This window comes from Cucumis melo, chromosome 11 (assembly GCF_025177605.1).
Source record: "Cucumis melo cultivar AY chromosome 11, USDA_Cmelo_AY_1.0, whole genome shotgun sequence".
Lineage (NCBI taxonomy): Eukaryota > Viridiplantae > Streptophyta > Magnoliopsida > Cucurbitales > Cucurbitaceae > Cucumis > Cucumis melo.
This window is the reverse complement of record NC_066867.1, coordinates 24,775,312-24,800,135: the sequence shown is the minus strand read 5'-3', so window position 1 is coordinate 24,800,135 and position 24,824 is coordinate 24,775,312. Positions and strand designations below refer to the sequence as shown.

Below are 24,824 nucleotides of genomic sequence, written 5' to 3'. Positions count from 1 at the left end.
ACTAATTTAACTGAAAAAGATTGAAACAATAGTTACAAATTATCTTTTCCTAAAACAAAATGTAGGCAACAAAACTTTTCCAAAACTAAATATGCATTTTAATGATTATAGAATCAAAAGTCATATGATTACGATGGTTAAATGAAATTATTAAGCAAATCAGTACATTTGAACATCTTTGTTTCTTGAATTTAAAACTTTAACTTTTTCTTATATTTCATTATTTTAGAAAACACGTCACATCTAAATTTCATTCCTTAAATAAAATCCAAAAAATTCTTGAATAGGTTAGGCTCGAGATGATGATACTTGATTTCTTCACCATCTTATTGCTTTATAACTTGACCGGTATACTTACACTTTACACTAAGTTTTTGGCATCATACATGGTTAGAAAATTCAAATTTTAACATCTAATTAGTTGTATCTTTTAAATAAATAAATAAAATCGATCTTAGCTGTAATTATGTCAAAAAAAAAAAAAAACGATAATGTGATTATTCATGAATTGATTTGGTTTAACTTGTTAAAGATAAAACAAACAAACAAAAAGGCTAAAATAGGTTGTTTAATTATGTAACTAACAACTTTCCTTTCTCCTCCCATAATGAAAAGACCGTTTCTCTAAATTTCATCAATATACATATATATATGTGTATTGATCAAATGACCAATATCAACGAGGACACAATATTAGGAAAGAAGAAAGAAAATAAAATGGCCAATAACTCTTGTCTTCTTATTGTCTATCTCATTGGAGTTCTTTTGTTCACCATCATTTCAAATGTGGCATCATCTAACGACGTCGTTTCCACCATCTGTCCAAAAACTTCAAACCCGCCATTTTGTTCAAGTCTGTTGAAATCTGCACGCACTGCAGATCTAAAAGGCTTGGCTGTATACACCTTAAACCTTGCCCATACAAATGCTCGCAAATCTTTGACCTTAGCCAAGTCACTTGCAACAACCACCACCAACCCTCAATTTAAGCAACGATATTCGTCTTGTGCTGAGAGCTATGATGAAGTTGTTGGTGACATTGAAAATGCCCAAAAGGACTTGGCACTTGGTGACTTTAATGCTGTCAATATTGTAACTTCTGGTGCCATGACAGAGATTGACGACTGTCAGGATAAGTTCGCGCAGCCGCCGAAGGATACGTCATTGCTTTTGAAGAATGGCAAGACTCTAAACGATATATGCAGCATTATTTTGGTTATATCAAATCTTCTTTGAGGGCTATGTACTTTTGAGATTTTTATCAATAAATAATATGAAGTGAATTGTTAACATGTATAATAACACTACAATGTGTTGGTGATTGGATTTGATTTTGGTTAAACTTTAGAAGAGAAAAAAAATCAATCAATAGATAACTCCAACAAATCAAAATAACTAAATAAAAAATCAGACTCGAAAGATAATATCCCTAATAACACAGATAGACGTATATTAATAGATAATTCTAACAAAAGAAAAATTACTGAAATTTTATAAATATTTTGTTATATTTAAAAACAATCATTAAGATAATTCACATAATATAATCTCTTAAGGAATGAAGCATTGTAAATATGTTTAATGTATATATTATCGTTTAAATAAGATCGTTTAATGTATATATAATTAAACTGATAATTAAATTAAAAAATATAAAAATAACCAAATAAAAAACATCAAATCAAACTTAAATAATTTATTTAATTCGTTAGATGTGATATAGTTACATTAATTAAAATTTAAAGAAAAAAGAAAGGAAAATGATTAATTTTATATTAACTTACAATTCTATTAAATGACCCATTCCAATTTCAAACTTGGAATCTTTGGCTAGTTTTAGAGTTTTTTCTTTTCTTTTCTCCAATGTTATTCCTCACATGGTGTTAACACGACGACAACATCAAACGATGTAGCATCAAGCATATACCCGAAAACTAGAAATCCATCATTATGTGCTAATGTGTAGAAATCTAGAGGCAACCCAGAGCTAAAAGTGTTAGCCACTTACACTCTCAAACTTACATGTACAAATGCAGAAAAATAACTAAATTTGGTCAAATCTCTTACAGCAACGACGACTAGTTCTCAAGTTAAAAACTGATATTTTTCTTGCTACGAGAGCAATGAGGAAGTCGTGGATGACATTAAGAATGCAAAAACAAATTAATTTGGCCGTTAGTGATTTCAATTGTGTCAACATGGCAACTTATGGCATCATGACAGCGATCGACGATTGTTAAGATAGCTTCAAACAGCCATCGAAAGATTTGTCATTGCTTCCAAAGAATGGAAGGACTTTAAATGATGTATGTTGCATTATTTTAGTTATATCTAATCTTCTCCCGTAGTCCCCATTTAATGAGAAGTATTATGATATGAAACTCTAGGCATTGGATCTAAGAATCATGTTAATAACAACAAGACTAAAAAAACACAACCCCAACAGCTCCAAAACCAATTCGATTTGAACCCCTAAGATATAGGTTATATTCATATTACTTAGATGATCTAACAAACTAAGGATTGGACAAAGCTAGAAACTTCCATCAACCCTCAAGCACTCCACAAGGAAGGACATATCAATTCTCACTTGATTGCTGCAAATATTCATGCATTCTATCGCAAGAACACACAAGAACAAAATTCTACATTTTAGAATTTTCAAATTTCATTCATCCAAAGTCTTATTTTAAATGTGGAAATTACAACCATAATTTTATACTAATTAAAATATTAAATCAAAACTCTCAAAATAACAAATAAGGAATAACTAAAATGCAAACATTTAAGGTCTGAACTCGGATATAAAGCGGAAGCAAGAGATCCCTATGGCTCGCCACGGTCACTTCTAGTCGCTCGCCAGCTTGCCCTTGCTCTTACCTCTGCCCCTGCCTGAAAAATTTAATGAAAAGAGTGAGTATAAAATACTCAGTAAGGGACCCACTACTAGTCCCGCTAGGTGCCTGTTAACTTCTTATTAGAGTCCTAAAAATCGTACCCAAGAACTGGCACGTTCCTGACACGTGCAACATGTGATCCCGTAGGAACAAAATCTGGTCTTCGGTGACCCAAAGGAACACCTAGGACAAATTGGTCTGTAGCGTACCTGGAGGAAACACTAAGAAAATCGGGCTGCGAGGATCCCATCGAATCACTTGCTTGTCAGACTGGCGGTCCCGTCAGACTACGGAGTCCTAAATAGGTGGTGATCCTAAAGGACAACCATGCAGGTACGACTCTAATAGGATAAGCTAACATGCACCCTAACCATAGCGTACACATAACATAGCTTCATCACGTCATCATGTCACATCCTATCATCATGTCACATCACATCATCATGTCAAAACATATCATCAGATCAAATCACATCATCATGTCATATCATATCATCATATCAAATCACATCATCATGTCATATCATATCCTCATTAATTGACATGCCGTTATGCAGTCTAGTCAACAATGTGCATAACTAAGAATGTATCCGATCTCTTAATTCTACTCATAGGGCTAGTAGTAAAATCTCTTACCTGGAGATTTGCTCAACGAGTCCTAACCGCAAGGTCACGCTTTCCCAGCAGCGAAGTCCTACTGGTTAGAACACAAAATTTTCATAACTTAATCACCAATCGACCAAAGACTCCAGACATTCCATTGAAGTAACTTACCTTAGGTCGAGGTTGTGACGCTTTAGCCCTTAACTAGAGAAGTCTCACGCTCCAAGATCAATTGGTCCTTGATGTTCCTTAAGAGAAATAATTTAATTTTAACCCAAAAATTAAATTATTTGAGATCCATCATGGAGACATGGAATACATCATGCACTGCAGAAAATGATGGGGGCAACGCCAAACGGTAAGCTACAGGGCCAATCCGCTCCAGTATCTCAAATCGCCCTACAAAACGTTGACTTAGCTTCCCTTTCTTCTCGAATCTTAGAACACCCTTCATCGGTGCTACCTTCAGAAAAACCATGTCTCCCACATCAAACTCGAGATCGTTATGCCGTACATTAACATAACTCTTTTGTCTGCTCTGTGCTGTCAACATACGCACTTTAATCTTCTGTATGGCTGCATTGATGGTCTGCACTAATTCAGGGCCTAGCAGTCTCTGTTCGCCTATCTCCCCCAACAAACAGGAGACCTGCAACACCTACCATATAGAGCTTCAAACGGCGCCATACCAATGGTGGCCTGATAACTGTTATTATAGGTGAACTCCATCAAATGCAAATGGGAGTCCCAACTCCCTGAAAATTCTAGCACGCAGGCTCGCAGCATGTCCTCCAAAATCTGGTTCAACCTCTCTGTTTAACCATCAGTCTGAGGATGAAAAGTTGTGCTGAAGTCTAAGCTCGTGCCTAATGCAAGCTGAAGTCCTTTCCAGAACTTTGATATGAAACGAGCATCTTTATCAGAAACGATAGATACAGATATACTCCACGCAGTCTCACTATCTCGGTCATATATAACTGTCCCCACTTACTGGCAGTATAAGTGGATTTCCCTCGAACAAAGTGGGCTGACTTTGTGAGTCTGTCAACAACAACCCAGATCACTGTATAGCCCTTTAGAGTCCTGGACAGTCCCATAATGAAGTCCATCGAAACACTCTCCCACTTCCACCCTAGTACACTCAAGGGTTGCAACAAGCCGGCTGGCCTCTGTCTAGGTGCCTTCACCTGCTGATACACCAAACATCTACTGACGAAGTCTGCCACTTCTCTCTTCATGTTCCTCCACCAATAGACACGCCTTAAGTCTTGGTACATCTTCGTACTTCCAGGGTGCATAGTAAATGGAGAACTATGAGCCTCAGTCAAAAGCTCTGTCTTGACTGCACCATCTTCTGGCACGCACAAACGTCCATCAAATGTAAGGCCATCATGAGAGGATACGGAGAAATCCTCGCCTTGCCCTGCCTCGACTAGTAGACGCTTCTCGACCAAATAAGGATCATTCAGTTGAGCAACAATAATCCTCTGTCTCAAGGTCGGCTGCACTAACAACTAGGCCAACTGTGAGGTAACTTCCCCTACCAAGACTGCAATCTCAGCTCTCTCAAAATCTCTTAGTAAGGGGACTTGCTGGGTGATGAGCGCTGCCGAATGTGCAACCTTCCTACTCAGCGCATTAGCTACCACATTTGCTTTACCTGGGTGATACAGAATCTCGCAGTCATAATCCTTCACCAACTCAAGCCATCTTCTCTATCTCATGTTCAACTCCTTCTGGGTGAATAAGTACTTTAGGCTCTTATGGTCAGTGAAAATCTGTACCTTCTCACCGTACAGGTAATGTCTCCATATCTTCAGTGCGAACATCACTGCTGCCAACTCTAGGTCATGGGTAAGATAGTTCTGCTCATGACTCTTCAACTGAAGGGAGGCGTAAGCAACTACCTTGCCTTGCTGCATCAGAACACAACCCAGTCCTTTCTTTGAGGCATCACTGTAGATCACGAAGCTTCCAGATCCATCTGGCACTATAAGGACTGGTGTAGACACAAGCTTCTACTTAAGCTTTTGGAAGCTACTCTCACAAGCTGGGCTCTAAACAAAAGGAGTCCCCTTCCTAGTCAACTAAGTCAAGGGACTAACTATACGAGAGAAGTCTTCCACGAACCTCCTGTCGTAACCTGCCAAAACCAGGAAACTACGAATCTCGTAACTGTAGACGGTCAAGGCCAACTGGTAACCGCTTCGATCTTTGCTAGGTTCAGAGAAACTCCCTCACTGGAAACCACGTGGCCGAGAAAAGTTACCTTCTTCAGCCAGAACTCACACTTGGAGAACTTGACGTACATCTTATTAGCTCGAAGAGTCTCCAAAACCTGGTGCAAATGCTCCTCATGCTTAGCCTCAGTCTTGGAGTAAATCAAAATGTCATCAATGAAAACTATGACAAACGTGTCTAAGAAATCCTTAAACACCCTGTTCATCAAGTCCATGAATACCGCAAGAGCATTAGTTAACCCAAAAGACATCACAATGAACTCGTAATGTCCATATCTGGAACGGAAAGCGGTCTTAGGAATATCACTATCCCTGATCCTCAATTGGTGGTAGCCTGATCGCAGGTCAATCTTAGAAAAGACGGTGGATTCTTGCAACTGATCGAACAAATGATCAATCCTGGGCAAGGGATAATGATTCTTAACTGTCACCTTGTTCAGCTCCCTGTAGTCAACGCAAAGGCGCATCGACCCATCCTTCTTCTTCACAAACAACACTGGTGCTCCCCAAGGTGACACACTGGGTCGAATAAAACCCTTGTCCAGTAATTCCTGTAACTGCACCTTCAGCTCCTTTAGCTCAGCTGGAACCATTCTGTAAGGGGCCCTCGAGATAGGAGCAGTGCCCGGCTCTAACTAGATGGCGAAGTCTATCTCCCTAGGAGGCGGAAGTCCTGGAAGCTCGTCGGGGAAAAAAACTCCTGACCTCAGATTTGACTGCGGTGTCAAGTCAGGTTGCGACTTCACCTTCCTCTTCTGTCCAAGGACCGACCCTCTGCCGACAGCCTTAGACAGATCAACCCTCTCATGCAGGCTCAAATCTAATGCCAAGCGTAGAGCATCAGCATGAGTGGTTGGTCTGAGGGCTCGAACAATACCTTGGAGGTCTAGTCTGAGACCTCTGACAAAATTCTCGATCCTGGCCTCCTCATCCTTCACTACATCAGGGACAAAACGGGACAGCATGTCAAACTCAGTGTCGTACTGCTCCACAGTCATGTCGCCTTGTTCCAAGTTCAGGAACTCTTGCTGCTTCGCGTACTTTACGTTGGCAGAGAAGAACTTAGCATAGAAGCTCTCCTTGAACTGCTCCGAGGTTATCTTGCTGACATCTCCGCCCAGCATCCTCTCAGCAGTCTCCTAGCACGCGGTGCCTCTGTCCTCCAGGAAGAAAACTGCGCACTGGACCTTCTGGTCCTCAGGGCACTTCATGTATATAAAGATCTTTTATGTAGAGGTCAGCCACATCTAGGCCTTGGTGGGGTTGTCCATGGATCCGTCAAACGTTTTAGGATTGTACTTCCTAAAGTCTCTCACAGGGGCTGGAGGAGCGACGGTTTGGGCCTGAACAGGGGCGACCTAGGTCTGCTGGGCAGCGAGAAAAGGTGCTAAAGCAACCTGTAGCATGTCCTGATATCACTGCTCCATCGCGGCGAGATCCGCCTGGGTGACCGGTGCGTTAGGGTTGGCTGCCTGCACAGCAGGTTGCTTCTCCGGCTTGATACATCCAGCTCCTCTACCTCCCCTACCACCCCCTCGACGTGCACTTCTACGTGGCGACATCTTTTCCTGAAGTTTCACCAAAAGAAACTTTTCACAAACAACCACAATACTTATACTAACTACTCTTATTTCATTCATGCAAGATTGTGACCAAAACATTTAGCAAGGTCTTAAAACATACCTGGCGAGTGACGAAGGACCGCATAGCCATAGGGGTAAAATAAAACAACACAAAACAAAGACTTACATTGTAAGCCAGTCTACAGAACTTAGAACATAGGCTCTGATACCAACTGTAACGACCCAACTTTTTATACTAAGTCGAAGCCATTACTAATTTTAAGAAAACAAATAAAGTTTATAAAGTTTGGATAAAATGAAACGAAACCTCAAAAATTTAAATTATTTAAAAGCCTAATCGAAAGTAATTTGCGATATGTATCAAGGAAAAATCCTCACTTGGGCCCTATCTAATTTTAAAGAAATAAAATAACAAATAAGGAATAACTAAAATGCAAACATTTAAGGTCTGAACTTGGATATAAAGCGGAAGCAAGAGATCCCTATGGCTCGCCACGGTCACTTCTGTCCGCTCGCCAGCTTGCCCTTGCCCCTTACCTCTGCCCCTGCTTGAAAAATAAAATGAAAAGAGTGAGTATAAAATACTCAGTAAGGGACCCACTACTAGTCCCGCTAGGTGCCTCTTAACTTCCTATTAGAGCCCTGAAAATTGTACCCAAGAACTGGCACGTTCCCGAACACGTTCAATTTGTGATCCCATAGGAACAAAATCTGGTCTTCGGTGACCTAAAGGAACACCTAGGACAAACTGGTTTGTAGCGTACCCGAAGGAAACACTAAGACAATTGGGCTGCGAGGATCCCGTCGAATCACTCGAATCATGTCTATATCAATGCCACACGGGCGGTCCCGTCGGACTACGCAGTCCTAAATAGGTGGTGATCCCGAAGGACACCTATGCAAATACGACTCTAATAGGATAAGCTAACATGCATCCTAGCCATAGCATACACATAACATAGCATCATCACGTCATCATGTCACATCCTATCATCATATCACTTTACATCATCATGTCAAAACTTATCATCACATCAAATCACATCATCATGTCATATCATATCATCATATCAAATCACATCATCATGTCATATCATATCCTCATTAATTGACATGCCGTTATGCAGTCTAGTCAACAATGTGCATAACTAAGAATGTATGCGGTCTCTTAATTCTACTCGTAGGGCTAGTAGTAGAATCTCTTACCTGGAGATTTGCTCAACGAGTCCTAACCGCAAGGTCACGCTTTCCCAGCAGCGAAGTCCTACTGGTTAGAACATAAATTTTTCATAACTTAATCACCAATCGACCAAAGACTCCAGACATTCCATTGAAATAACTTACCTTAAGTCTCGGTTGCGACGCTTTAGCCCTTAACTAGAGAAGTCCCACGCTCCAAGATCAATTGGTCCTAGATGTTCCTTAAGAGAAATAATTTAATTTTACCCCGAAATTAAATTATTTGAGATCCAACAAGTTTTAAATGTTTAGTTGGGTATTCCAAAACCCAATTAACTTACCAAACTAGGTGAAAAGGACCGAAGCAGGCTGGCGGCTCAAAGACAGATAAAGCGGCTAGGCGGCTCGACTAGAAAGCAGAAAATGGCTCGGACAAGCGGCTCGAGCGTGTAGGACGACTCAGTAGGAAGCATGCGCGTGCGACTTGACTACTGTGTAGGTGCTGGTGTGGCTCGCGATCGGCTCACTGAGAAGGGCGCGGGTCGGATCGGCTTCACGCGGTGAAGAAAATGCGGCAGCATGGGTCGGGTTTCGGGTCGAAGGCGAGGGCACGGCTGTTCTGGTCGGGTGCGCGTGTGCGACTCAGGTTGTAGAGGCGCAGGTGCGACTGGGCTTCGCAGACTTCGACGGACAACGCTCGATGTGCGACGGCGTGGCTGAACGAGCGGCTGGGCGACGCGTGCTTCGCAGACTTCGACGGATAGTGCTCGATGTGCGACAGCGTGGCTAGGCGAGCGGCTGGGCGACGCGGCTAAACTCGTAACGGTAGCTGATAGAAATGCTCGGGCGGACGACGGATCGGCGCAGACGATGCGACGAGGCTCCACGTGAACGGCTCAGAGACGTGACTGAGATCCGCGTGTGACGGCTGGAGATCGACGGTGAGGCGGGCTGCAATCGACGGTGGCGGTGGCGTTGCGGCGGCTAGGGTTTCTTTCCCCCATTTTTTCTCTTTTTCTTTCTCAAAGAAGGTGATGATGGTTTGCACGGGTCCCAATGGTCCTTTTTAAAGAGAAAATAATAATAATAATAATAGGCTTAATATTATTTTTCTTCTCTTTCCCTAATTTAATCAATTGAAACCACTTAATCTCTTTCTTATTTAAGCCCAACAACCTCCAATATAAAAAAAAAAATATCAAAATCACCCAATCACCTTAATCTTTTTCCCAAATAAATATCACTCTTAGATATTTTCTTGATGTCTAAAAATCAAATGTTCATAAATAACTTAATTCAAAACACCCAAAATTTCAATAACTACACTTAAGATAATAAATTAAATTCCAAATTGTTGGGGCGTTACAAAAATTATCCTTTAAAAACTTATTTTTTGGATTTGGTGATTAGACAATAATTTTTTTTCTTATGTTTCGTTATTTTTATAAACACGTCATCTAAATTTCAATTCCTTAAATAAAATATTAAAAATTTCTTGAATAGTTAAACTCAATTTGAACATTTTATCTCTAGAGGAGACGATACTTGGTTGCTTCTTAACCATTCTACTGCTTTATAGTTAATTTGACGGGTATACTTACACTTTACACCAAGTTTTTGGCATCATACATGGTTAGAAAATTCAATTTTTAGCATCTTAGTTGTATCTTTTCAAATAAATAAATAAAGCATATATTAATTGTAAGTATGTCAAAAACAAATTGACAATTATGATTATTCAAGAATTGATTTTGGTTACTTTTTGAAGATAAAAATAATAAATAATAATAATACAAAAACCAACAAAAGACTAAAATAGGCTTTAACTATGTAATTACAACTTCCCTTTCTACTCCCTAAGAAAAAACCCATTTCTCTAAATTTCATCTATATATGTGTGTGTATTGATCAAAACGACCCATAGGACACTAATATTGAGAAAGAACAAAGAAATTAAAATGGCCAATAACTCTTGTCTCGTCATTGTCTCTCTCATTGGAGTTCTTTTGTTCAGCATCATTTTAAATGTGGCATCATCTAACGATGTCATTTCCACCATCTGTTCAAAAACTTCAAACCCACCATTTTGTTCAAGTGTGTTGAAATCTGCAGGCACTACAGATCTAAAAGGCTTGGCTGTATACACCTTAAACCTTGCTCATACAAATGCTAGCAAATCTTTGACATTAGCCAAGTCACTTGCAACAACCACCACCAATCCACAGCTTAAGCAACGATATTCGTCTTGTTCTGAGAGCTATCATGAAGCTATTGGTGATATTGGAAATGCCCAAAAGGACTTGGCACTTGGTGACTTTAATGCAGTCAATATTGTAACTTCTGGTGCCATGACAGAGATTGACGACTGTCAGGATAAGTTCACGCAGCCGCCGAAGGATACGTCGTTGCTTTTTTGAAGAATGGCAAGACTCTAAGCGATATATGCAACATTATTTTGGTTATATCCAATCTTCTATGAGGGCTATATGTGTTTTTTAGATTTAATGAAGTCTATTTTTTAAAATAATAACATTTACAATGTATTGGTATTTAAGTTGATTATTTTAGTAAATTTTTAGGTGATAAAAATAATCAATTAATAGATAAATTTAACTGATCAAAATATCTAAATAAAAAATCTTACTTAAAAGACAATGTCCCTAATAAACACAGATAGACTTATATAACTACATAATTCTAACAAACGAAAAATTACTGAAATTTTCATTCAAATAATTCACATAATATAACATCTTAAATTTACGTGAGGTTTCCAGAATACCTTAAGCCATTTAGTTTACTGATTCAAACTTTTATAGTATATAATTGCTTTAGTTCAAGTGTTATATTTGAAAATAAATTTAGTTTTAATAAATAACCCATAAACTATCATTTCAATATTTGACAATAGGAAAAATGCGTATAATAAAATGGAAGGAATGAAGCATTTTAAATATGTTTAATGTATATATTATCGTTTGACTAAGATCGTTGAATGTATATATAATTAAAGTAATAACTAAATTAAAAACAAATAAAAATAACCAAATAGAAAACATCAAATCAAACTTAAATAATTTATTTAATTCGTTTGATGTGATATAGTTAAATTAATTAGAATTCAAAGAACAAATTAGAAAGGAAAATCATTAATTATACATTAACTTATTGTTCTATTAAAATGACCAATTCCAATTTCAATCTTAGACTCTTTTGCTAGTTTTACGGTTTTTCTTTTCTTTTCTACAAAGTTATTCCTCACATATGGTGTTGACACGACGACACAACGTCAAACGTTGTAGCATCAAGCATATGCCCGAAAACTAGAAATCGATCATTTTGCACTAATGTATTGATATCTCCAGGCAACACAGACCCAAAAGTGTCAGCCCCTTACATCCTCAAACTTACATGTACAAATGCAAAAAAAATCTCTAAATTTGGCCAAATCTCTTATAGCAACGATGACCAATTCTCAACTTGAAAACTAATATTTCTCTTGCTACGAGAGCAACGAGAAGGTCGTGGGCGATAATGAGAATGCTAAAAGTAATTTGGCCATTAGAGATTCCAATGGTGTCGATATGACAACTTATGGCATTGTGACAATGGTCGAGGACGGTTAAGATAGCTTTAAATAGCCATCAAAAGATTCATCATTATTGCTTCCAAAAGAATGGGAGGACATTAAATGATGTATGTATTATTATTTTAGTTATATCTAATCTTTTCTCGTAGTCCCCATTTAATTAGAGGTATTATGATATGAAACTCTGGACATTGGATCTAAGAATCATGTTAAAGAACAAGACTCAAAGAAAACAACTCCAACAGCTCCAAAACCAATTTAATTTCAACTCTTAAGATAAGGGTAGATTCAAATTACTTAGATGATCTAAGAAACCAAAGGATTGGACAAAGTTAGAAATTTCCATCAACCTTTAATCTTCAAAGCACTCCACAAGCAAGCCATATCAATTCTCACTTGGATGCTCCAAATATTCATGCATTCTATCACAAGAACACACACGAACAAAATTCTACAATTTAGAATTTTTAAATTTCATTGATCATCTTAATTCTTATTTTAAATGTGGAAATTACAACCATAGTTATACTAATTAAAATATTAAATGAAATGTCACAATATTTAATTTTATGACCTTTGAGTTGTTCAAATAACTTTTCAACTTCCAAATATTGCATATCTTCAACTTCATTTGATTCAATTTTAATTTCTTGGTTTGTATCATATTATGTACTTTGTTGTATATATATATTGTTAACTGTCAACAAAAGTTACATTTTTCGAGACTGTAATATTTCTTCACTTGATTGTGTATTTCTATTGACCAGCTAAATTTTCACTTAGAAATTCTCCATGGAAAATTTATTTTTGGATTTGGTTCTTAGACAATAGTTGTCTTTTTTTTTTCTTATGTTTCATTATTTTAAAAAACACTATCATCTAAATTTCATTCCTTAAATAAAATCCAAAAAGTTCTTGAATAGTTACTGTCACACCCCATTCTAAGTTTCCCTTCTAACCTAGATCGTGGTGTGAATCTACTCCTTAAAACAATCCTCTTTAAACGTAAGATTAATACAATGCTTTCCAAAAATAAAAAAAAAATCGGCAGAGTCTCTCCTGAAAAACGAATTAACCACACCTGAAAAATAGAAGAAAAACACACTTCTATGGTTTTCAAAAACTCAAATATCATCGAGTGTGTCTCACCACACACTCATCTAGACAATCACAGAATCTCATTCAGAATTTATATTCAACTACGAACTAGTTACAAAAGGATTACAATTTAATAAAAGACCTCTCAAACTCAAATTCTCATCATGACTCTCGCTTCTTCTAATCACCCAATAATTGAATACTACACATAAATATATACATACAACAAGAATGAGAAACTACAATTAATGACAGAAAAGCACAATCAATGACAGAAAAGCACAACCAATGCTTGGTCCTTGACCGCTACCTGGAGGGGAGAAAACATTGAAAACGTGAGTTGAAACTCAGTGAGTGGCAAGTTTTAAAAGGTAAAACTTCATAAAACATATCTTCAAACCGTTTAAATATCACATCAATAACGAAATAATAATTACAACGTTAAAATCGTATATTACCATAAACCACAACTAAGGCCAACAAACCTGTACTCAATCAACCATGGCAAAGCGACTAAATATACGGCCAAAAATAGCTCACATATGACAAATGAATCATGCGGCCAAAACTAGCTCACGTATATTTAGTACCCGCCACGATAACAACCTCCATCCAATCCGATCCAACCAATCCAACCCAACCATGATAGCATACTAAGCATACGACCCAAGGATAGCTCAAACGTGCTCCATATCAATAAAGAAACACGCGGCCAAACGGAGCTCATGCATACTTAGCACGTACCACGATAGCAACCTCCATCCAATCCGACCATGATAGCATACTAAATACACGACCCGGAATAGCTCACACGTGATCCATATCCACAAGGAAACACGCGGCCAAATGGAGCTCACGCATACTTAGAACCTACCACGGTAACAACATACTGCTCCTATGTGTACATAGAGCCACCCAACCATGGGTTAAGCTAGGTCCGAAGCCATATCACAATCCTCCATCCACGTCCTCACCTAGGCTCAGGTTCTCGGATATCCGGTCATGGCCTCTTTAAGCCCCGAAATCCCCTGACAACCGTAGGTGGCGCTATGGAAACACATTCACGTAGCCTTAAGGGTAATTACCAACATCCATAATATCACATAATTCAAGTTTAAAACCAAACATGGTTAGAAACTCATTTTCACATCATTTTCGATCTTTTGCCATCATTACATACTTTTAGAACTTATTTAAATCTAACTATAAATCAATGAAGATTTTAAAAATGAGTTGTCATCTAGGACTTGCTTAGTAAAGTTGGTTTCAACCACAATTACGAAATACAAGAGTTCATGGAATACCAAAATTCATATTTGAAAACAGTTTTGACATATAGGTCATGAAACAATCATACAAGTAATTATCACAATTATAATGTACTATAATAACTTATATAAATTTATAACGAAAATATTTGGAAATAACCACTCACAATCAATTACTCGATCCCCCAGGATTTTACGCTTTCCCCACTTCAATTTAGCCTGAAACAAAGATTAAGGTTTATCAATTAACTTCACAAAGCGAAACGACACAAAAATCTTCAACATACTTCATAAAACCAACTCAAACTATTTTATGTTCCAAATACTCCAATTTCTCTCTTCCAAGACTTAAATTAAATTATCCCTTCATGCTTTAATCTATTCTAAAAATTCAAACTTTGGACTCTTAGCATCAAATTAATCTCTTAAAGACACAAGCACCTAAACATGAGAGAACCCACTAAAGTTGATCTAAAACCATATCAAAATCACCTCGACAACACATTTAACAAAATTTTCCAGATTCATAACATGAATTTCAAATTATCATAACTCTTCCAATACTTAACCAAAATGAGTGTTCTTTATGTCAAAATCTTCATTTGGATGTCCTGTGTAATTTAACTGAAGGAAAGAAAATGCGATTCTCAATGGATTGCTACAGAATTGGCCCAAAACAGAGAGTATTCAAAAATGGAGTCTTCTGCTATCCCATAACTTGTTTATGAAATTAATCTTACTTCTAATCATATTTAGCTCACAATTTCTTCATACAAGTTGTAGTGCATTGAATAAGCTTTCCAACCATACTAAGTAGAGATCCTAGCTCCACCGGTACACTCTGAAATACAAGAAAAACCAGAGGCCTCCTGATTTCGCGTGAAAACCAACTGCCCTGTTTTCTCCATCAAAAAGCACCCAATGAATATCAGAATTTGCTCCAACTTTCTTCATAAAATTTGTTTGAAAATGAAGTAGCTTTCAGTAAATGTAACCCTAACCTCTTAATTCTTTTTGTGGTGTTCAAATCGACGCAAACAACCAGAAGGTGTCTGTAAACGCGAAGCTTCTGCCATGGCTATCTATCCCTTCTTGGTTATCTTTATCTCTTCACCTTAATTCTCAGCCTTTCCTCTTCTTCGTCTTTCTCAGATTCTACCTCAACATCTATCTCAAGTTTAAGGACCCAAAGGAAAAAGAAAAAAAATGGGGAAGATGTGATTGACGCTCAAATATAGTAGCTATCGGCGTGCGGCGATGGAGAGATAGATAGAGATATTTCTCCTTTTTCTTTTTTACATAATAATAATAATAATAATAATAATAATAATAAAATGACCAAAATGCCCTTCAATTCTAATTGAAATCACTTTTCTCCCTTCTTCCTTCTTTTCAACACTTAAACTTAACAATTTAAGTTTTATTAAAATAGTTCTAAAATTTCTTATCACCCGAACCAACCTTAAGGAGCATAAAAGTATTCCAACTTGTTTTCCACAACTTAAAGAATATTAATATATATAAAAGAAAATGGAACGAGGGCTTACAGTTACAGACTCAATTAGAACACCTTTTCTCTATAGAAGACGATATTGATTTCTTAATTACCTTTTTACTACTTTATAATTAACTTGACGGGTATACTTACATTTTACACCAAGTTTTTGGCATCATACATGGTGAAAAAAAATTCAAATTTTAGTATCTTAGCCGTATCTTTTCAAAATAATAATAATAAATAAATAAATAAATAAATAAATAAAACACATCTTAGTTGTAATTATGTCAAAAAAAAAATGAAAATTGTGATTATTCATGAATTGATTTTTGTTATTTTTTTTAAGATAAAAACAACAAATAAATAATAATAAAAAAAAAACAAACCAAGCAAAAGACTAAAATAGGCTTTAATAATTATGTAATTGCAACTATCTTTTCTCCTCCGTAAGAAAAAAAACCATTTCTCTAAATTCCATCTATATATATGTATTGATTAAATGACCCATAGGACACAGTATTGGGTAAGAACAAAGAAATTAAAATGGCCAATAACTCTTGTCTCATTATTGTCTCTCTCATTGGAGTTCTTTTGTTCACTATCAATGTGGCATCATCTACTGATGTCGTTTCCACCATCTGTCCAAAAACCTCAAATGCACCATTTTGTTCAAGTGTGTTGAAATCTGCAGGCACTACAGATTTAAAAGGCTTGGCTGTATACACCTTAAACTTTGTCCATACAAATGCTTGCAAATCTTTGACCCTAGCCAACTCACTAGCAAAACCACCCCCAATCCTCAACTTAAGCAACGATATTCGTCTTGTGCTGAGAGCTATGATGAAGCTATTGGTGATATTGAAAATGCCCAAAAGGACTTGACACTTGGTGACTTTAACGGTGTTAATATTGTAACTTCTGGTGCTATGACAGGGATTGACGACTGTCAAGATAAGTTGGCGCAACCACCAAAGGATACATCGTTGCTTTTGAAGAATGGCAAGACTCTAAATGATATTATTTTGGTTATATCCAATCTTATTTGAGGGTTATATGCTTTTGAGATTTATGTACTCCCTACATTTAATACTTTCAAAATTTAATCTATAAGTTCATAAGGTTTTCATAATCAATCTTTTTAATAACTTATACCGTTTTCCTTAAATAAAGTTCTACGACGAAATCTAAAAAATTTGGGAGTCCAATTTCCTATAATTCTTGAGGTGAAGGATCACATCTTTGGAAGTCCATTATTTGATCCCAATAAAAAAATGATTTTAAATAACGTTTAAAAAAAACACATCTCTTTATTAAAAGGCCATTTCGATGACGAATTTTGAGAAATTCACTTTCTTGAGATGTGAAGAAAAGGAAATGTTTTCTCAATATAGTTTAATATAATTGATGATTTTTCTTCCACTTATTTTAGGGGATCGTTGCTTCAAATATGGGAGTAATGAGAATAAAATAAGATATCATTTTTAAAAAGGATGTAAAAATTTTTCAAACAACATTTTCAATTTAGGTTTTGAAGGAAAAAGCAAAAATATTAGCCACCGTTTTTGCAGGTGTTAAGGGGTGCTAACACCTTCCCCTTACACATTTAACTCCAAAACTTAACTCTAGTTTTCACAGATCATTTTTTTAATGATTTTATTTAAATGTTGGAAAGTCGGCTACTTTCCATATTATGTGGAATTGTGCATGGTTGAAATGAAATTATTAAGAAAATCAAAACATTTGAACATCTTTTTCTCTCGAATTTAAAACTTTACTTTTTTTTTTATGTTTCATTATTTTAGAAAACACATCATCCAAGTTTGATTCTTTAAATAAAATTCAAAAATGTTCTTGAATAGTTAGACGCAATTCGAACATTTTATCTCCAAAGAAGATAATACTTGGTTTCTTAACCATTTTACTACTTTATAATTCGACGGGTATACTTAGTTACACTTTATACGCCAAGTTTTGGGCATCATACATGGTAAGAAAATTCGAATTTTAACATCTTAGTTGTATCTTTCCAAAAGAAAAACCATTTTAGTTGTAATTTTGTATGTGACGATCATTCATGAAATGATTTTGCTTAATTTTTTTAAGATAAAAATAACAAAAGGACAAACAAAAGACTAAAATTATGCTATTTAATTACAACTTCCCTTTTTCCAATCTAGAACAAAAAAATCATCTCTAAAATTCATCCATATATATGTGTGTATTGATCAAATGACCCATATCAATAATTATGGTCACAATAATATTGGCATAGAACAAAGAAATCAAAATGGCCAAAAACTCTTGTCTCATTATTGTCTCTCTCGTTGAAGTTCTTTTGTTCACCATCATTTCAAATGCAGCATCATCTACCGACGTCATTGTCGGCACGTACCTGAGACGACGTGAAGCGACCGACATCCTTTTGAAGGGTTTAATTTTAAAAACGAAAAAAGGGGGAGTCGCCACCAATCTTTTTTACGGTGTGATTGGAAACCAAAATAAAATGAATCATTTAAAATAAAATAAAAACTGGTCTACGAAAAAATTAGAGTTGTGTTCAGGAGTCATTTGTGTACGGGAAAGGTGTTAGCACCACATAACACCCGTTTTAGAAAACGGTGGCCAAATTTAATGTCTTGAATAAAATTTATTTTTTTTAAAAGAACCATGTCTTAATTCATTGCTCAGCACTCCAATATTTGGAGCAATGAACCCATAAAATAAGTGGGATACACCCATTAATTAGACTATATTGGAAAAAAATTCCTCACCTTAAGATAATGAGCAATTGTTACAATTTCTCAAATTCTATCATAAGCTAGTTTTCGAATAAAGTTTTTTTTAAAACATTGATTAAATTTGTTTTTTTTTCTTGGGTTCAAATCTCGGACTCCCAAAGATATTGATCCCTCACCTTAAGAATCTAGAAATAGCAGACTCCCAGAAATTTCTAGATTCCATCGTAGGATTTTCTTAACGAAGTCGGTGTGGGTTATTTAAAAAAAGAAGTAGATTAGGAAACCTTATGAAATATATATATATATATTTAATTTTGAGTTTAAAAGAAATAATTTTAAAGCAAAAAAAAAAAAAAATCTAAATGGTTTAAAGAAAAAATTAAAAAAAAATTCAAAATTACATACAATTATGGTTAAAGGTATTTTAAAATTTCAAGAAATTTTTAATGAAAGTCAAATAGTTTATTATACAACAACTACACCACACAATAAATTAGGCAAATAATTTATTATATTAATGCATGCATATACTAAATATAACGATAGTAATAGAAAACTAAAAAAATAAAAAAAGATCTAAATGAAATAATAAACAAATAAATATGTAAAAAAAATTAAATGAATAAGTGAAGAGAAGAGGACGTAGGGATGATAGTAAATTAAAAACTAAAAAAAATTATGAAATGAGATAATAATAATGATAATAAAAAAAATAACAAAAAGTTAAAAAAATCAACAATATGAAAAACTAAATAAATAAATAAAAAAAGTTATATACATATAAAATAAAAAAAACAAACAGAAGGTTAAAAGAATATGTATAAAAAAAATATTTATAATAATAATAAATAATAATAATAAAATTATAAACAACATTAAATTTAAATAAGTGAATAAATAAATTATAAAAAAAATAAAAAGAAAGAAAGAAGCACAGGGGATGATAGCAAAAAATTGACAAATAAATAGATAAAAATGAAAATAACGCATAAAAAAAGTAAAGCGAAAAGAAGTAATAACCCACCTTTCGTAGAGAAATATGTAACTTCAAAAAAATTTCTACATAGATTCTCTAAACAAAAAAAAAATTGTTTTCTCTAGTAGAGATTCTTTCTAATACACTTTTTTTTTTTCTAGAGAATTTCTCTAAAACACTTTCTTCTCCTTTTTCCAAATGACAAAGGACCCTATTTATAGACCCGGGGTGTGCCACAAATTACGAAAATTTAATAAGTATAAAATCAAATTAGATATTATGTAATTTTATTAATTTTCTTTTTTCTAAAATAGTAAAAATATGATATTGAAAGATTTTGTCCAAAATAAATTTTTTGCTTTTTTTTCCTAAAGTGATAATGATAAATCAAATATGGTATTAAAAGAATTTTGTATAAAATAAATTATTTTTCTTTTCCTAATATGATAAATCAAAAGAGATTTTGTATCAATAAATTAATTTGCTTTTTTCCTAAAGGGATAAGTAAAAAATGATTTGAATTTTTTTTAAATAATAGATACTCTCATTAATGACTTTATTTTCCATTTTAATAAAAAGATTAAAAAAACATAAGATTTCATATTATTACAAAAAGATTTTACCTTTTCCTTTTTTTAACAAAATAAACGAATAAAATATCTTAACCATTGCTACAATTAATATTTTAAAGAATAATAAAAAAATGTAGAATAAAATTAGGTGGCTACAGTCATTTCCACCATCTATCCAAAAACCTCAAACCCACCATTTTGTTCAAGTGTGTTAAAATCTGCAGGCACTACAAATATAAAAGGTTTGGCTGTATACACCTTAAACCGCCCATACAAATGCTAAAAAATCTTTGACCCTAGCCAACTCACTAGCAAAATCCACCATCAATCCTCAGCTTAAGCAACGATATTCATCTTGTGCTGAGAGCTATGATGAAGTTGTTGGTGATATTGAAAATGTCCAAACGAACTTGGCCATTGGAGACTTTAATACTGTCAATATTGTAACTTCTGGTGCCATGACAGAGATTGACGACTATCAAGATAAGTTTGTGCAGCCACCAAAGGATACGCCATTGCTTTTGAAGAATGGCAAGACTCTAAATGATATATGCAGTTTAATTTTTAAAATATTAACACGCAATGTGATTGGTGTGATTGGAATTGATTATTTTGGTTAATTTTTAGATGATAAAAAAAATCAAGTAATTGTTAATTCTAACAAATTAAAATAATTAAATAAAAAAATCAGATTTAAAATACAATATTCCTAATAGATTTGTATTATTATTTTTTTTTTTGAAAAAGATACAAATGGGTCAGTAGGTGCACCAAACATCTCCTAATAGACTTGTATTAATAGATAATTCCAGCAGATAGAAAAATTCTAAACTTTAATATATTTTATGAATAAAACTTTTCACTTAGAAATTCCTGATAGAAAAATATTTTTGGATTTGGTGCTTAGACAATACGTAAACACTAATAAACCGAAGTTGTAGCAATGAAATTGGAGATTTATCACCAAAATAAGTTTTTAATTTTTAATTTCATAAAGAGATAGAGAAGCCAACTTCTAAAATTGAATAATATGTCCACCGCTAAACATGACGATTTCTACCACTAAATTCTTTTAAAGACTAGATGTAATTTATGGATATAGGAGGTTTGTAAAATCATTGATATTTGGAAGTTAAATAAAAACATTATTTCATAATTGAAGTTGTGGATCCAATCCACGACCCCGGTCAAATATTCCACTTTCATGTGTCGTCTTTTTTCCATATGTAATTATATTTAATATTCCATAAATCGTAACGTAGAATGTGAGTTTTCTTAATTTACTGACAAATTATTTTTGGTAACTTTTTCTTTTGCCAAACTTAAATTTTGGGTAATTATATATATAATTATCATATTTACTTTCTCATTACCTAAAACAATTTATCGTATGTAATCATATTTGTTTCAAAAATAATAACATAAAATGTGAGTTTTTCTTAATTTACTCGTAACAAATTATTTTTTGTAACCTTTTCTTTTGCTAAACTTAAAATTTGGGTAATCAAGCTAAATAAGAAGCAAAACCAATTATTTCAATCTTATTTATTTATTTATTTTAAAAATATGCACTCAACTAATTAAAATTTGCAATCTTAAAAAAAAATATTTACATCTAATTTAAAATTTAAATTTCAATCAAATTGTAGGACAAGGATCAGGTTACAAACTTACCATTTTTATTTTTATTCAATTTCTAATTTATAAACTTCGTTTTTTCTTTTGCGACGACATATTTTTAAGAAATATAGCATTGTTTTGGGTCACAAAAACTTGAATTTCATTAAAAAAATGTATAAAATTTCTATTTAATGGGTGCATTTTAAAATATTTAAAAAGGAATCAAGATTAAAATTATAACCATTGAAATAAGCTATACATTTTTAAAACAAATAACAAAGTTTTGACTTTTTTTATAATGGTTAAATTGATGCATCTACTTTCCATTTTTAAATAATAATAGTAATAATAATAATAAATGTAATAATAATAATAATAATAGTATTATTATTATAAATGTTGGGAAGTCCTATACGGATGCAGACTTCCTTTTTCTCATTTTTTAAATTTATTTTGATACTACCATTTTATCCTTGTTAAAAAAAAATCACCTTGTACTAGATAGAAGAGTTTCTTTCTGTTTTTAAGATGATCGGAGAATATTAAAATAAAATTTGTTACATTACCTAATTTAAAAAGTTGATGGTAACTAAAACAACATTAAATATTGTATAATATTTATTTATTATATGCAAAAGAAATCCATATTTAAAAAATAATTTGAATTTAATTAGAGATTTCACATGAATTCATGCACGTGTTTTTGAACTAATTTAACTGAAAAAGATTGAAACAATAGTTACAAATTATCTTTTCCTAAAACGAAATGCAGGCAACAAAACATTTCTAAAACTAAATATGCATTTTAATGATTATAGAATCAAAAGTCATATGATTACGATGGTTAGTACATTTGAACATCTTTGTTTCTTGAATTTAAAACTTTAACTTTTTCTTATATTTCATTATTTTAGAAAACACGTCACATCTAAATTTCATTCCTTAAATAAAATCCAAAAAATTCTTGAATAGGTTAGACTCGAGATGATGATACTTGATTTCTTCACCATCTTATTGCTTTATAACCTGACCAGTATACTTACACTTTACACCAAGTTTTTGACATCATACATGGTCATAAAATTCAAATTTTAACATCTAATTAGTTGTATCTTTTAAATAAATAAATAAAATCGATCTTAGTTGTAATTATGTCAACAAAAATTGACAATGTGATTATTCATGAATTGATTTGGGTTAACTTGTTGAAGATAAAACAAACAAACAAAAAGGCTAAAATAAGTTGTTTAATTATGTAACTAACAACTTTCCTTTCTCCTCCCATAATGAAAAGACGGTTTCTCTAAATTTCATCAATATACATATATATATAGATATATGTATTGATCAAATGACCAATATCAACGAGGACACAATATTAGGAAAGAACAAAGAAAATAAAATGGCCAATAACTCTTGTCTTCTTATTGTCTCTCTCATTGGAGTTCTTTTGTTCACCATCATTTCTAATGTGGCATCATCTAACGACGTCGTTTCCACCATCTGTCCAAAAACTTCAAACTCGCCATTTTGTTCAAGTCTGTTGAAATCTGCACGCACTGCAGATCTAAAAGGCTTGGCTGTATACACCTTAAACCTTGCCCATACAAATGCTCGCAAATCTTTGACCTTAGCCAAGTCACTTGCAAAATCCACCACCAGCCCTCAACTTAAGCAACGATATTCGTCTTGTGCTGAGAGCTATGATGAAGCTGTTGGTGACATTGAAAATGCCCAAAAGGACTGGGCACTTGGTGACTTTAATGCTGTCAATATTGTAACTTCTGGTGCCATGACAGAGATTGACGACTGTCGGGATAAGTTCGCGCAGCCGCCGAAGGATACGTCATTGCTTTTGAAGAATGGCAAGACTCTAAATGATATATGCAACATTATTTTGGTTATATCAAATCTTCTTTGAGGGCTATGTACTTTTGAGATTTTTATCAATAAATAATATGAAGTTGAATTGTTAACATGTATAATAACACTACAATGTGTTGGTGATTGGAATTGATTTTGGTTAAACTTTAGAAGAGAAAAAAAATCAATCGATAACTCCAACAAATCAAAATAACTAAATAAAAAATCAGACTCGAAAGATAATATCCCTAATAACATAGATAGACATATATTAATAGATAATTCTAACAAAAGAAAAATTACTGAAATTTTATAAATATTTTGTTATATTTAAAAACAATCATTAGGATAATTCACATAATATAATCGCTTAAGGAATGAAGCATTTTAAATATGTTTAATGTATAATCGTTTAAATAAGATCGTTTAATGTATATATAATTAAAGTAATAATTAAATTAAAAAAATATAAAAATAACCAAATAAAAAACATCAAATCAAACTTAAATAATTTATTTAATTTGTTAGATGTGATATAGTTACATTAGTTAAAATTTAAAGAACAAAGAAAGGAAAATCATTAATTATATATTAACTTATAATTCTATTAAATGAGCCATTCCAATTTCAATCTGGGAATCTTTGGCTAGTTTTAGAGTTTTTGCTTTTCTTGTCTCCAATGTTATTCCTCACATGGTGTTGACACGACGACAACATCAAACGATGTAGCATCAAGCATATACCCGAAAACTAGAAATCCATCATTATGTGCTAATGTGTAGAAATCTAGAGGCAACCCAGAGCTGAAAGTGTTAGCCACTTGCACTCTCAAACTTACATGTACAAATGCAGAAAAATATATAAATTTGGCCAAATCTCTTGCAGCAACAACGACCAATTCTCAAGTTAAAAACTAAATATTTCTCTTGCTACGAGAGCAATGAGGAAGTCGTGGGTGACAATAAGAATGCAAAAACAAATTAATTTGGCCGTTAGTGATTTCAATTGTGTCAACATGGCAACTTATGGCATCATGACAGCGATCGACGACTGTTAAGATAGCTTCAAACAACCATCGAAAGATTTGTCATTGCTTCCAA

General features: G+C 33.8%; 2 protein-coding genes and 1 long non-coding RNA gene across 3 annotated transcripts; 2 read left to right on the top strand and 1 right to left on the bottom strand.

Annotated features, from left to right (window-relative positions):
• Positions 1 to 717: 717 nt before the first annotated feature.
• Positions 718 to 4,222, top strand: LOC127143951 (pectinesterase inhibitor-like). The gene is made up of 2 exons (XM_051079260.1): positions 718 to 1,180; positions 4,104 to 4,222. The coding sequence occupies exons 1-2, from the start codon at positions 718 to 720 to the stop codon at positions 4,220 to 4,222; spliced, it is 582 nt and encodes a 193-aa protein (XP_050935217.1).
• A 6,238-nt stretch (positions 4,223 to 10,460) lies between these two features.
• Positions 10,461 to 10,919, top strand: LOC103496383 (pectinesterase inhibitor-like). Its single transcript, XM_008458219.2, has one exon. It carries the CDS (start codon positions 10,461 to 10,463, stop codon positions 10,917 to 10,919), a length of 459 nt encoding a protein of 152 aa, XP_008456441.2.
• Positions 10,920 to 13,204: 2,285 nt separating this feature from the next.
• Positions 13,205 to 15,710, bottom strand: LOC103501990 (uncharacterized). The gene is made up of 4 exons (XR_007824845.1): positions 15,459 to 15,710; positions 15,198 to 15,352; positions 14,625 to 14,676; positions 13,205 to 13,499 (listed from the first exon to the last, which is right to left on the bottom strand). It is a non-coding gene; the product is annotated as an uncharacterized LOC103501990 (long non-coding RNA).
• Between the last annotated feature and the right edge of the window lie 9,114 nt (positions 15,711 to 24,824).

What these genes read in the sequence shown, in the direction of transcription:
- LOC127143951 (XM_051079260.1), top strand. Translation starts at nt 718, where the DNA reads ATGGCCAATAACTCTTGTCTTCTTATTGTCTATCTCATTGGAGTTCTT. An exon ending in GTCATTGCTTTTGAAGAATG is followed by an intron (nt 1,181 to 4,103) that starts GCAAGACTCTAA and finishes GCACTAATTCAG; the next exon opens with GGCCTAGCAGTCTCTGTTCG.
- LOC103496383 (XM_008458219.2), top strand. Translation starts at nt 10,461, where the DNA reads ATGGCCAATAACTCTTGTCTCGTCATTGTCTCTCTCATTGGAGTTCTT.